A 12,037-nucleotide genomic window follows, 5' to 3' on the forward strand; every position below is an offset into this window, starting at 1 on the left:
TCAGCTAACTGCATTTAATATAAATTTACTTTTCAGGTATATACTGAAAAGTGGTTAACAGGTAATAAATGGATCATAACTATTCCATAAATATAATTTAGTTCAATAAAATCGCCTAAAGTTACAAAATATTAAATAAAAAAACATCATCAAGCTAAAATATAGTACATTCACTTCATTGACAGCCATTGAACTGGAGTGTTAAATTATATTATTTCTGTAAGAAGTACTCTTTTTAAAAGTGTGTTAAAGTGTACTTCTGTTTCACAAGGGTGGTCTTGATAATTTGATGAGAAGTTTTTGAGTTTGTATTGAGATTTTTTCATTTTCTCAGGCAAAAAAAATAAGCAGCCTAAAGCAAACTGCTCTCCATTTAATCTCATTGCAGTCCAGGAGGATTGACAGAGATATTAAAGAGATCTGAAGGTAGAGATTTTGAGAAAAGAGGTAAAGCTAGGCCAACTTCTGCATGATGCAGCTGTAATGTTTTCTCCCAGAACGCTCCGTCTCTGTCGGTGGGTGTAGTTTCGAGCTGGCCGGGGTGAAGATTCGGGACAGAGAGCTGGAGGTTGCTCAGCTGACAGCTATGTCTCACCCAGGTACGAGAATTTCTTCATTAGCGAAGGCACACAGACATCAGAGGGCGAAGTGGGTTTGTGTGGGGGTGAAAGGCAAGAGAGATGATGGGCAAACACAGCACCACGACGGGCCGCTCCAGACTAGATGACTTGTTTTTGGCAGCAGGGACCCATAACTCATCCACAAGTCCTCGCATTCAGACTCACCATTATAACCCAAGTGTTTACCCAGTCATGCACTCACTCTGTACTGACTGCACCGATACCGGGAAATAGAAGATGCATTGGCATTGTTGATGGAAAACGAGGTCCCTATGGATAGACTGGAAAATATGCTGCCATTCTCTGTGTTCTGTTTCTTGGGGAAATCAATATGACATTGAAAACATGGATTGAAACTCATCACAAGCGGATTCATTTGAATTATATTTACTTAAAATACTGCTACTATTTCAATATATAATGTAAATCCTCTTTTGTCTTAAACCAATATTTTTTTCTCGACAGTTCATGCATTCTGTATATACTGTATCACTCTGTTAGTATACTAACAGCAATGTTGATGTCACTTTTTAAGGTTAATTGATCTAGAAAAACTTAAGTCGAAGGCTGTGTCCGAAATCTCATACTTTCTTGAGTAGGTTCTTATTTTGAATAAGTAATTTCTTCACAACCACTTAAACAAGTATGAGTGTGTGTAGTATGAATGTAATCTGGACATACCACATTCACCATGTTGTCATTATCATGTGACCTACCAGCGACAGTCACCTCACTTCACTGCCATTCACAAATCCTCTCCCGTGGCCTCATGGGATAGTAAAGTGTCCATTGTATGCACACTTCAGAATCTCGCTGGAAGAACTAGGTCATCCGGGTACTTTTGCGAACTCCTTTATGAGTACTGAGAATTCTGGCATACTTCTTTTGTCACATACTGTTAGTGTTTTTCACCTACTATATATAGTAGGGAAAGTCTGTGATTTCAGATGCAGTTTTGATTTGGGATCGTTTGACATTTCTGTCCCCAGTTCTGTAGCTTTAACAAATATATTTCCTTTTCCTTTTTTTTAGAGGATCGTTTGACATTTATCATTATATTCTGCTTGTCCCACTCATTCAGATTTCATCCTGTTATGCCAAATTGAATGGGGTGTGAATTCAATTACAAACCTTTAAAGTGAGTTTTTAATTGGGAAAATACACTTATTACAATGCATTTTTTTTTTGAATTCCCGGTGGAACATAAGCTTATAAAACCATGTTATTACCACATGTACCCCTTTTTTATTCTAAAAAATTTGAGAAAATATTTAAAATGATACATTTTACATGAACTACAGACAAACCACAAATTTATGAAATTTATGAGAAAATACAATCTGAGAATGTATTAACTGCATCAATGTTTTTTCATGCTGCAATGGTTAATCAATAGACGTGCATATCATTCGGTCCCAAATGTGTGTCTGAGATATGGGAAAGATGCTAAAAATATTATATAAAATTATTTTTGAGGAAAATCTAACTCATAGATTAAAAAAAGTCTACATAACATGTGTAACAAAGTGTTATCTAATATCTTAACTAAATAAATAAATAACAAATGTGTAATTTGATAGTCTTAGCTCATTTGCACAACTTCCTGTACTAGAAACTATGCATTTTTAATGCATCTAAACAGTCCTGTCATTCTGTACAACTAAATCTACATATGTATTTAGTTTTATTTTCTTCAACCCTGTTATGCCACATTCCACTATCATTTATTATCTAATTAAATCAAGAAATGATCAATTCAACCAGTGTTGTTTTATAATTTAGTATAAACGTATCGTTCTCCTGATGTAAAAAAAATTATATGATCAATAAGTTATGACAACATATTTTTTTACATTGCTTTAACTCATCAAAATAAGTTATACAAAATTCAACATGTTTTAAGTCAGTTTAATGTCATTTAAGTTGAAATGACTTAAACATTCAAGGTGATTGTCCTTAAAAATTTACAGTGAAATTTGTTCGAAACGACACCACATGCAAAAAAATAAATAAATAAAAAAAAAAATAAATAAATAATGTAAGTACATAAGCCATCTCAGAGAATGACTTGTGCTAATGTATCATAAACACATAATTCTCAATATCCACCTTCTCAGTAACATGCAATGTTAGCAGTGTTAACAAGCAAACTCAAGACTGGTGAGGTCCACATGGGTAAAGCGGGCACCAATGGGAAACAGCAAATAGCACACTTCAGAACACAATGATCTCATTTGTCCTCACAGTGAGGGGTCCTATAGGCCTTCCTTTCCTCACCTGTGTGCCGAGCACACTTTGAAGAGCGTATTTAAAAGACACACTTGCCAGGAAGACAGAGACCCAATGAAGCTATTATTAACAAGGATAAACACAGGCAGGCTGCCATATGTGTGTGTTTAGGATGTTATGAGTGTGCAGACAAACCACACAGACAAAGAGCTCAGTCAGAGAGCTGGAAATACTCGGAGAAGACTCGTCACTGATCAGATGCATTAAAAGAAACACCTGTGGTTGCTCTATGTGAATCTGTGTGAACTTGAGGAGAAATTACTTCATACCTTTACTAAAAATCACATGGACTCCGGTTAAAAGCTATTGGGATTATTGATCTGAAAATGTATGTTAGTTGTGAGACGCTAGCAGCATTTGAGGGCAGATGATGTTGGTTTGATAATATGTCATCCGGATTTTTATAAGTGTCCGTATTTCATATTTTTATTCATAATGCACATAAATGTGACTTCCTACAATGACCATGGGGTTAGTGCCGTCCTCAATGGTGACTCATTTATCGCATCCATAGCAAACAAGTCCTCCAATTTTTATGTTATCAAGCCAGATCTTTAAGCCCACCCCATCCATCATTGTACATTTTTGACATTTTAAAGTCTTAATTAATATATGATTCTCAGGATTTTTTGAAACCCTCCTGATGCATGCAGGTCCGTTTTGACTCGGAAGAGGCACAGAACATTTTGTTTAAAGCCATATTTTTTAGTACAAAAATGAAACTTTGGATATGTGTTAAGACTCTCAAAATACAAATCTATTTTTTTTTTTCAGATTTTTTAACATTGTAAAATGTTAGAGATTACCATTTAAACTAAATTGTCAGGATGCCTTCAAAACCTGTGCATTATGTGCAAGTGCTTTCACAACAGTCTGTTGCTTATGCAATTTACAAAGTGTTTTTCAGGGCTGCGTTCTGTGAGAGTTTCGACCTCCACACAGTACAGACAGAGATCTGTTTAGAAAGACGAACTTTCATGGGTTGTTCTCTTTACTCTGGGAACACACACCATGGCTGCTCTACCAGCTGCCTGTCACATTGCTCCTTCATTACTGTTTGCCTGTGTCCCCGTGACCCTCCAGGCTTCATTTACGCCCTAGTGTTGAGTCCTCAATCACGGCCCAGACCGCAGATCTCCAGTGCTGTCAATGAGCAGTGACATCAGCAGCTTTCAGTCACACACAGCTCATGCAGAGAGCGTTTAGGACGTGTTTCATTTCATTTCATTAATGAGAGATTTTAATCCTGATTACCTGAGAAAACAAAGCTTTTAAAATAAGAATAAAATACTAATAGGCCGACCAATACACCACCATTACCACCACTACAACTACTACTAATAATAATAATTATTATTATTATTATCAAGATTATTGCTATTTTTATCATTTTTATAATCATATTTTTATAAATATAATTTTTATAATAACAAAGCTTTAAATAATAATAATAATACCAATACACTACCAATACTACTACTACTACTACTACTACTACTACTACTGATAATAATAATAATAATAATAATAATTATTATTATTATTACTATTATTATAATTTAAACAAAGCTTTAAATAATAATAATAATAATAATACCAATACACTACCATACTAATAATAATAATAATATTATGTTTTATTATTGTTATTATTATTACTGTTATTATATTTTAAACAATGCTTTAAATAATAATAAATAATTATAATAATAATAATGCCAATACACTACCATTAATAATAACAATAATTTTTATTATTATTGCTATTATTATTATTATTATTATTATTATTATTTAAACAACGCTTTAAATAATAATAAAATACTAATGTCAATTCACTACCATTACTATTACTACTACTACTACTACTACTTCTAATAATAATAATAATAATATAATTATTATTGTTGTTGTTGTTATTTATATTATTATTATTAACAGCTTTAATCATAAAAACTATAAAAGACCTCCAACAATATACATAATAGTATGGCACAAATATGAGAAGACAAATGTGTTAAAAAGTAAACGAATCTTTAACAAAGTGTGCAACATTAATGTTAATGCAAAAAGAGAGAACGTGTGTCTCTCATTTAGAAGATTAAATTATTGTTTTTTTTTAGGTTTTGCCATTTTAATTTTCTCATTGGTGTCATCAGAATCACTTGCAATTTGTTATTGATTTTTTTCTTCTCTTATTTGAAATGTGTTGACCATGTGTCACACAGATCTGCAGATTCTAACAAAGCGCTGTGAGAGATTGTGAAGCGCATCACATGAGCCCAAACTTGATTTAGCACAAACCTGCCGCTGCACTGTCATCTAAACTACCTTTCACTGAATTTAAGGATCATCTTCCACCTGCTGTCCAGTTCCAGCCTCACTGATTTAGCTCAAGATCAAGATGTTCAACAATACACATGAAATAATACAACGGTAAGACTTTAAGTGATTAGACATAATGTGCACAAAGACCTGAAAAACCTTGTATGTTATCAGATTATTCATGTATAATGTCTCATTTATGATCAATTTGAACAAGCAAATATTTAAAACCTCCGAACTGTTTCATAGGAAACAACCATTAACACCAATTATCAGTTAGGACGTTATTGTTATTAAGAAATATGTTTTGATAGCTGTTAAATTTGAATAATTTACATTTGGGTTGTTTATTGAAGAACTTCAATGAACTGTTCATTTTTGTTCACATTCACCCTCTTAAGATGATCAATTGATATTCTGATAATACTAGCAGTGTGTTATTTTTTGTTCCTTACAATGTCAAGATGTGTACATAAAGTCCCTTGAACAAGCCAAATGTCAATAATACGACAAGTATTTAAGAAAAAATGCAAGATAAATAAAGACCACTGGCAAGTGTCTGACAGAAAAAAAGAAAGAAATTTAATTTATTATTAAAATGACATAAATAAAACTCACAAAGAGTCCAACAAATACAAATAGATAGATATGTACAAATGATTTCTCTATAGGACGGATTGCAGACATAACTACAGGGTCACTTGTTCACCATTTCAGACTAAACAGCAACGTCTGTCTTTCTCTTGCACAAAGCACATGTAAGACTGTTACAGTTATTACTGTAATACAATGAAAATGGTCGTTAATTTCTATTTATTTACACACATATACATTTTAGTGAGTCAACAGCACGATTTGGTCTTATTAATATTTTAGATAATATTATTAAGAATAAACATAATAATTGGCCCCATTTCATGGCGGATGTCTAAAATTCCCATGATGGTTTTTGTAAATATAGATACTCTATGATTAAGTGATTGTCTCTTATCAGCTCTTGATTGTGATACTCGCAAGATGTGAATTTAAAAATGGACCCGTTTTCTGATTGTCGAAACGGCGAGAAGCTCTTCTAGATTCCCTCTGGAAGTAGGCCAGCCTTTGTAGGATCTCCACCTCAGATCATGTCCCATACTGCACCATCAGTCCCAGAGTCTCAGTTGGGATTCATCTGGAACTCAGTAGCTCTGTGCCACAGGAGCCCAGGACGCCGTAAGCCTGGCGATGGAGCTCTCAAACTGGGCATCTCCCACGCCAACCTCGCTCAAGCCCGGATCATACATCGAGGAGGGAGAGGACACAGGCAGAGAAGAGGTCAGCCCAGAGTAGGACACCGAAGAGCCGCGCAGGAACTGAGACGTCAGGCCGCCGGTGATGGACCCCGATGCTGAGCCCGACGGGGTGAGGGTGGTCCCCGCAACGGACCACAAGCTTGGGTACTGGCTGTAACGCAGAAAGTACATGGTTAGTTAGTGAATCCATGGGTCAGTCATTGTTATTAATACAAAAAAAGAATGTGTAGAAAGTCCCGACCTGGTGTTAGAGGTAGTGTTGGTGGTGTGGGCCAGGGTGCCCATGCCGCTAGAGTTGGGTATCTGCAGGGCTGACCAGCTATCGTGAGAAGCAAGACTTCCTGAAGAGTTGTCCATGTAGTTATCTAAAAGCAAAATACAAGTAAAGGAAATAAATGGAAGGGAATCAAATGAAACACACTTTCAGAATGCTATGAATTACTGTGCTAAAATGGCCTGAGATTTAAATATAAAGGTTTACTTTTTTTTTTTCAACTGCACACCCTCAGAAACCATTGCCTTGATCAATACAGTCAAAGTGTACTGTGAACTAATATTCACAATGCACTTATTGTGTACATACACATTTTACATCGTACTTATATTTAAAAATATATATATGGTTACACTGTATTTTACAGTGTCATTGTTACACGTGATAACAACTATAAATTATGCATTATTACATGCAATTAACCCTCATCCTAACCCTATACACTGTAAAACATTTCTAACCCTCCCAAATCAAAAATTTCAAGTGACCGATAACATCTAAATTTTTCAATTGGCCCAAGTGAAATTCTGTAAATTTCAATTGGCCCAAGTGAAAATCCTTAAATTTAATTTTATAATTTACAGAATTTCACTTGGGCCAATTGAAAAATTTAGATGTTATCGGTCACTTGAAATTTTTGATTTGGGAGGGTTAGAAATTTTTTACAGTGTAGTAAGTACATGTAGTTAATTATTATTACTCAGTACTTAAATGTATAACTACACTGTAATACTGACAGTCCTTGATACGTTACATGTACTTACCATAGTAATTTATGCATAATTACATGCTACTAACCCTCAACCAAATCCTAATCCTACCCTAACACTATAGTAAGTACATGTAGTTGCTTAATATTACTCAGTACTTACATATATAATTACAATGTAACAATGACACCTTAAAATAAAGTGCCTTCATATATAATAATGCATGTAAACACAATCATGCCAGTAAAGTACTTTAAGCTGAATTGAACTGAATGTATTTGCTCTTACTGCTGGTAGTGCTGCGGTGGGGGTAATGGCTGGGATACGGGGCAGCCCTGTGGTTCCTCAGGCTGGAGTATCTCTCACAGTATGAGCCAGAGGAGTGAACAGGGGCCCCACTGAACTGAGGAGGGCTGCTGCTGGGGCCCATAGGGCCGTTACTGGGCAGGAACCAGCCACCAACTGTTGGAGGGAGACAAATGTTAAATATACTATATGACACTGTTTGAGGGGAAGATTTCGTATAGTTCATTTGAGTGTTGGTTCACTTACGTTGTGAATATCCAGATTGCTGATTATCAGTGCTGTGGTCTGGGATGTCCTTGTGGTCACTTCTGTTGACATGACAACAAAATTTCAGTTGTAATCACATACATCAATTATCGAAACGGGGTTACAGAATGACTTTTAAAGAGAAATTACGACTAGTAATTGTATTTTTTCTTGTACCTTTCTTTGGCATCCAGGAATGCTTTGGCAAACGGGTTGTGCTTGATCTTTAGAGCTGTGATCTGAAAATAATTAAGGATTAGAGCTAATGAATATGGAGGGAAATGTTAGATTAATGCAACATTATGAAGGTCGAGGACACATCTCAGGCGTCATTTAACAAACACTCACCTCTTCGTTCTGATAAGCTGTGACCGCAATAAACTGGGTCTCAGGAAAAGACTGACTGCTGATCATTTTCTGAATCCCGCCGACTTTCACTATGTGAATCCTGGGTTCGTATTTGTGCAAAGAGTTCAACATAATCTAAAAGAGAAGAAAAATATTGATTATGAAATGTCATAAATATTGAATATTCAAAATCTTTAAAAAAAAAAATATTTTTTTTTAACTCCTAACAAAAACGGTATAGCCTATTTTTACTGTAAACTTTTTTTACTGTACATTTCTTTATTTCACCACTGAGATATAAAGATTTCCTTTACCTGTCCTCCTCCATTGAGTTTATTGGAGAGTTTGACTTTGCTGAAAGAGACGGGCGCTTTCATCCAGTGCGCGCCGAAGTTGGGGGAGTCTGGATGGATGTAGACGCAGCTCGGACTCTGAGGTTCGGGTTTTCCACCTGGCACCCATTCGCCGTTCACATATTTCCACCGGTTATTATCGGCCGCCACGAAGTCCAGCAGCACCGAGTACATTGCGTTGGGGTCGAGACCGGAGACACTGGCTCTGAGCACGGGAAACATTCGCCTAGAAGACGAGACAAATATTTGTCCAAAACATTTTAATAGCATTCAAACTGAATGAACTCCACATGAATAATTATAATCGCTAATCGCGACAAAAGTAGAACGCTAATAAACACCGAGTTGGAAGACTGGAACTTTTTTTTTTTTTTTTTTTTAGCGATAACTGACTTCTGACTTAGCATAACTTAAAAAAAAAAAAAAAAAGTAAAAACTTAGCGTAACTTCACGGACAATTTAAATCAAGAGCAGCCTACTGATTTAAAAAAAGAAAGTGTTTTATAGGCTAATGGGAGCGTTTAGTTTTAACTGTTGTCAAATCTCAACATACCTTCCAGTCTTAGTGACAATCATTTCATTTGTGAGTTCTTTAAATTTGGTCCACAACTCCGCGTCATCAAGGGAAAGTTTAATATCCCGCTCGGACGCGTCGCCTTTCTCGCTGCCCTTCTGAAACTCGCTCTCCACTGCGCTCAGGAGGTGATCCAGGCGCTGATCGGGACTTGAGGAAGACATATTTCCGATAAAATAAACCTTGCGGTAAGTCCGAAATCACCAAATCCCGTTGGGTTACGATGCTTTGACAGCACGTCTTAAACTGCCCTTTTAACGCGCCCGGAGGCCTTTTAAAGGCCCGATACTAAGCCCCTGCTGTTACGGGGCGTGACCTGGAGCGCGAGACCAGGCCCATCGCGCCCTAATAGCGCCCGATAATTTGTCGCCACAAAACGGAAAGTATTCTTGACATAGCCTAGTGGCACATTACAAAGTGTTAAAGTGCTTGAAAGTCTACAGTCACTGAAAAACGTTTAAGATACAGGCCATTGTGTAAATAATAATAATAATAATAATGAAATAAAAAGAAAAACATGACAACATTAGAAAACTAAGCACAACTTAAGCTATTACATTGGACTATAATAATTCATTAATTTAATGTTTTTAAATAATACAGTTTGCAACGTTTTTTAGCTTTTATTTAGACTGCACACTTTTACTTGTTCTGTATTTTTATTTTTGACTATTATTATTATAAAATAGCCTATTTTAAATGCATTTCTTATTTTTATGTATAGGCCTATATGTTGGCTATTATTATTATTATAATTATTTTAATTGAAACTTTGACCAAAATGCTCATTATAAGAACATCGGATAGGCTATATCGTGGAATGATAGGCTATAGCCTAAATATTTTCCTTTTCGCGAACTCGCCTTTGAAACAAAAGAAGGAAGAGAGACGGTGTCTGCTCCCTCGGTGCCTTTGAACTCAGCTGTATATTTGCGAATAATGCTAATCTTTTGTTGTCCCAGATACACATGTGAGAAAGCTCGTGTTTACTGGGACGGGCCATTAGGATGCGGCCATTGACGCGTCCTGCGCCAGTGCTCGACTGAAGTGTGGATGGCCCAAAGGTGATATGTGTGAATTCCCTTAATCCAGCATGACTCCAGCCAGATGAGTGTCCTACAGCAATATCTGGGATATTTATGCGCTGCTTTTCGACCTGAATTTTAAATATGCAGCTGGAACTTTTTATTCTTTGTTTAAAATAAAAAACAAACATAAAACATATTTTCTTCTTATGAGTAGGCTATTTAAATATTTACATTAAACCGTAAATGTAACTGTAACAATATTGTTGTTGTTTATAAAATCGGATAGGCCTATTGTTTACTTATCCTATTGAATATCAGTCAATAGTGCGTTTATATTAGGGTACTTGACATGAGAAGTTGAGCAATGACAGCAGTACCTTGCACTTGCATTGTGACATGTTATACTTTATCTAAACCTATTGTAAACAATTTAAACATTCCTATTCTTTTGTAATTGAGAGTTATATCAAGTTGTTTATTGACATCATATACATTTAGATACTTTATGTAATAGGCTACTCCTAAAATGAATGTCATGCATCAGGGCCATTAGTGAACTGCAATAAAAAAGGCGTCTAAAATATATATTTAACCAAACATCTTGTTGGAGAAAAATAAATGTTATTATGGACTGTAGCATGTAACTGAAAACTTTAAAATCATATTCCAGTGAAAAATGTGGCAGTTACTTTTTTAAACACCATCAAGCTTCCCCTGTTTATATTGTCTCATTTTCTCAGCTTATTATACTATTTCTACATGATCTAAGATGGTAAGCATTGAGTTTAAAAGAGCTCTGTGAATCAGTGTCTTTCTGACGCACTTGGAGTTGATGATAGAGGATGTTGATGAAGTCCGCACTTCTCAGGGGCCATAAATGTGAAGGGCCCTCACACCTTTCCACTGCTTAGATTCAGCTGATTTAGAGAGCAACAAACAGCCTGTCATCAGTCACATCAAGCTCACACACACACACACACACACACACACACACACACACACACACACACACACACAGAATAAACCCGGTTAACATGTTATCACATGAAAATACAAGAAAGTACACTGTTTTTAAATTAAAAGACAAACACTATTTGCATATAGTTTTCCATACATACAGATTGTGTGCATGTGGATGGAGGTTTTGTGCGAGCGATGAAGGGGTTAAGAGATGCTGCCTCTCTCTGGCATAAGGACACTCTCACCTCGGTGAGAAATATTACAGAGGACTGGTGCTCCACAAAAGGACAGTTATAAGAGAAGATGCATATTTTCCACACTTCTCCTCTCCGGCCTAAATCAGTAAACAGGGGAATCGGATGAGTCAGTCTTTGGAAAATAAAGGAGACAAGATACACACAAACACAAGTTTCTATGTTTTATGGGGACTTTCCATAGACATAATGATTTTTATACTGTACAAACGGTATATTCTATTCCCTTCACCTAAACATAAACCTATCACAGAAAACTCTCTTTTTACATTTTCAAAAAAACATCAGTCTGTATGATTTATGAGCTGTTTTCCTCATGGGGACTTAAAAATGTCTCCACAAGGAAAATGATTTTGGAAATTGCTATTGTTATGGGGCTATTTTGTCCCCATAATTTAACCAGGACCACACACACACACACAGTTTTAAAAAAATCTGTCCATTGTGTCATAAACACA

General features: G+C 35.7%; 1 protein-coding gene across 2 annotated transcripts; it reads right to left on the reverse strand.

The window, feature by feature from the left end:
- Positions 1 to 6,148: 6,148 nt before the first annotated feature.
- On the reverse strand, positions 6,149 to 11,255 carry tbxta (T-box transcription factor Ta). Of its 2 annotated transcripts, none has more exons than XM_079878692.1 (8): positions 11,189 to 11,255; positions 8,725 to 8,989; positions 8,411 to 8,545; positions 8,240 to 8,301; positions 8,063 to 8,124; positions 7,799 to 7,972; positions 6,768 to 6,891; positions 6,149 to 6,677 (listed from the first exon to the last, which is right to left on the reverse strand). In XM_079878692.1, the coding sequence occupies exons 2-8, from the start codon at positions 8,983 to 8,985 to the stop codon at positions 6,413 to 6,415; spliced, it is 1,083 nt and encodes a 360-aa protein (XP_079734818.1). In that variant the 5' UTR covers positions 8,986 to 8,989; positions 11,189 to 11,255; the 3' UTR covers positions 6,149 to 6,412. The 2 variants fall into 2 exon arrangements, with proteins under 2 accessions (XP_079734818.1, XP_079734817.1); XM_079878691.1 differs by lacking the exon at positions 11,189 to 11,255 and adding an exon at positions 9,317 to 9,632.
- Positions 11,256 to 12,037: the final 782 nt, after the last annotated feature.

Source organism: Squalius cephalus, assembly GCF_949319135.1.
Source record: "Squalius cephalus genome assembly, chromosome: 8".
Taxonomy (NCBI): domain Eukaryota; kingdom Metazoa; phylum Chordata; class Actinopteri; order Cypriniformes; family Leuciscidae; genus Squalius; species Squalius cephalus.

What these genes read in the sequence shown, in the direction of transcription:
- tbxta (XM_079878691.1), bottom strand. Translation starts at nt 9,501, where the DNA reads ATGTCTTCCTCAAGTCCCGATCAGCGCCTGGATCACCTCCTGAGCGCA. An exon ending in AACTCAATGGAGGAGGACAG is followed by an intron (nt 8,546 to 8,724) that starts GTAAAGGAAATC and finishes CTTCTCTTTTAG; the next exon opens with ATTATGTTGAACTCTTTGCA. An exon ending in TTCCTGGATGCCAAAGAAAG is followed by an intron (nt 8,125 to 8,239) that starts GTACAAGAAAAA and finishes TCATGTCAACAG; the next exon opens with AAGTGACCACAAGGACATCC.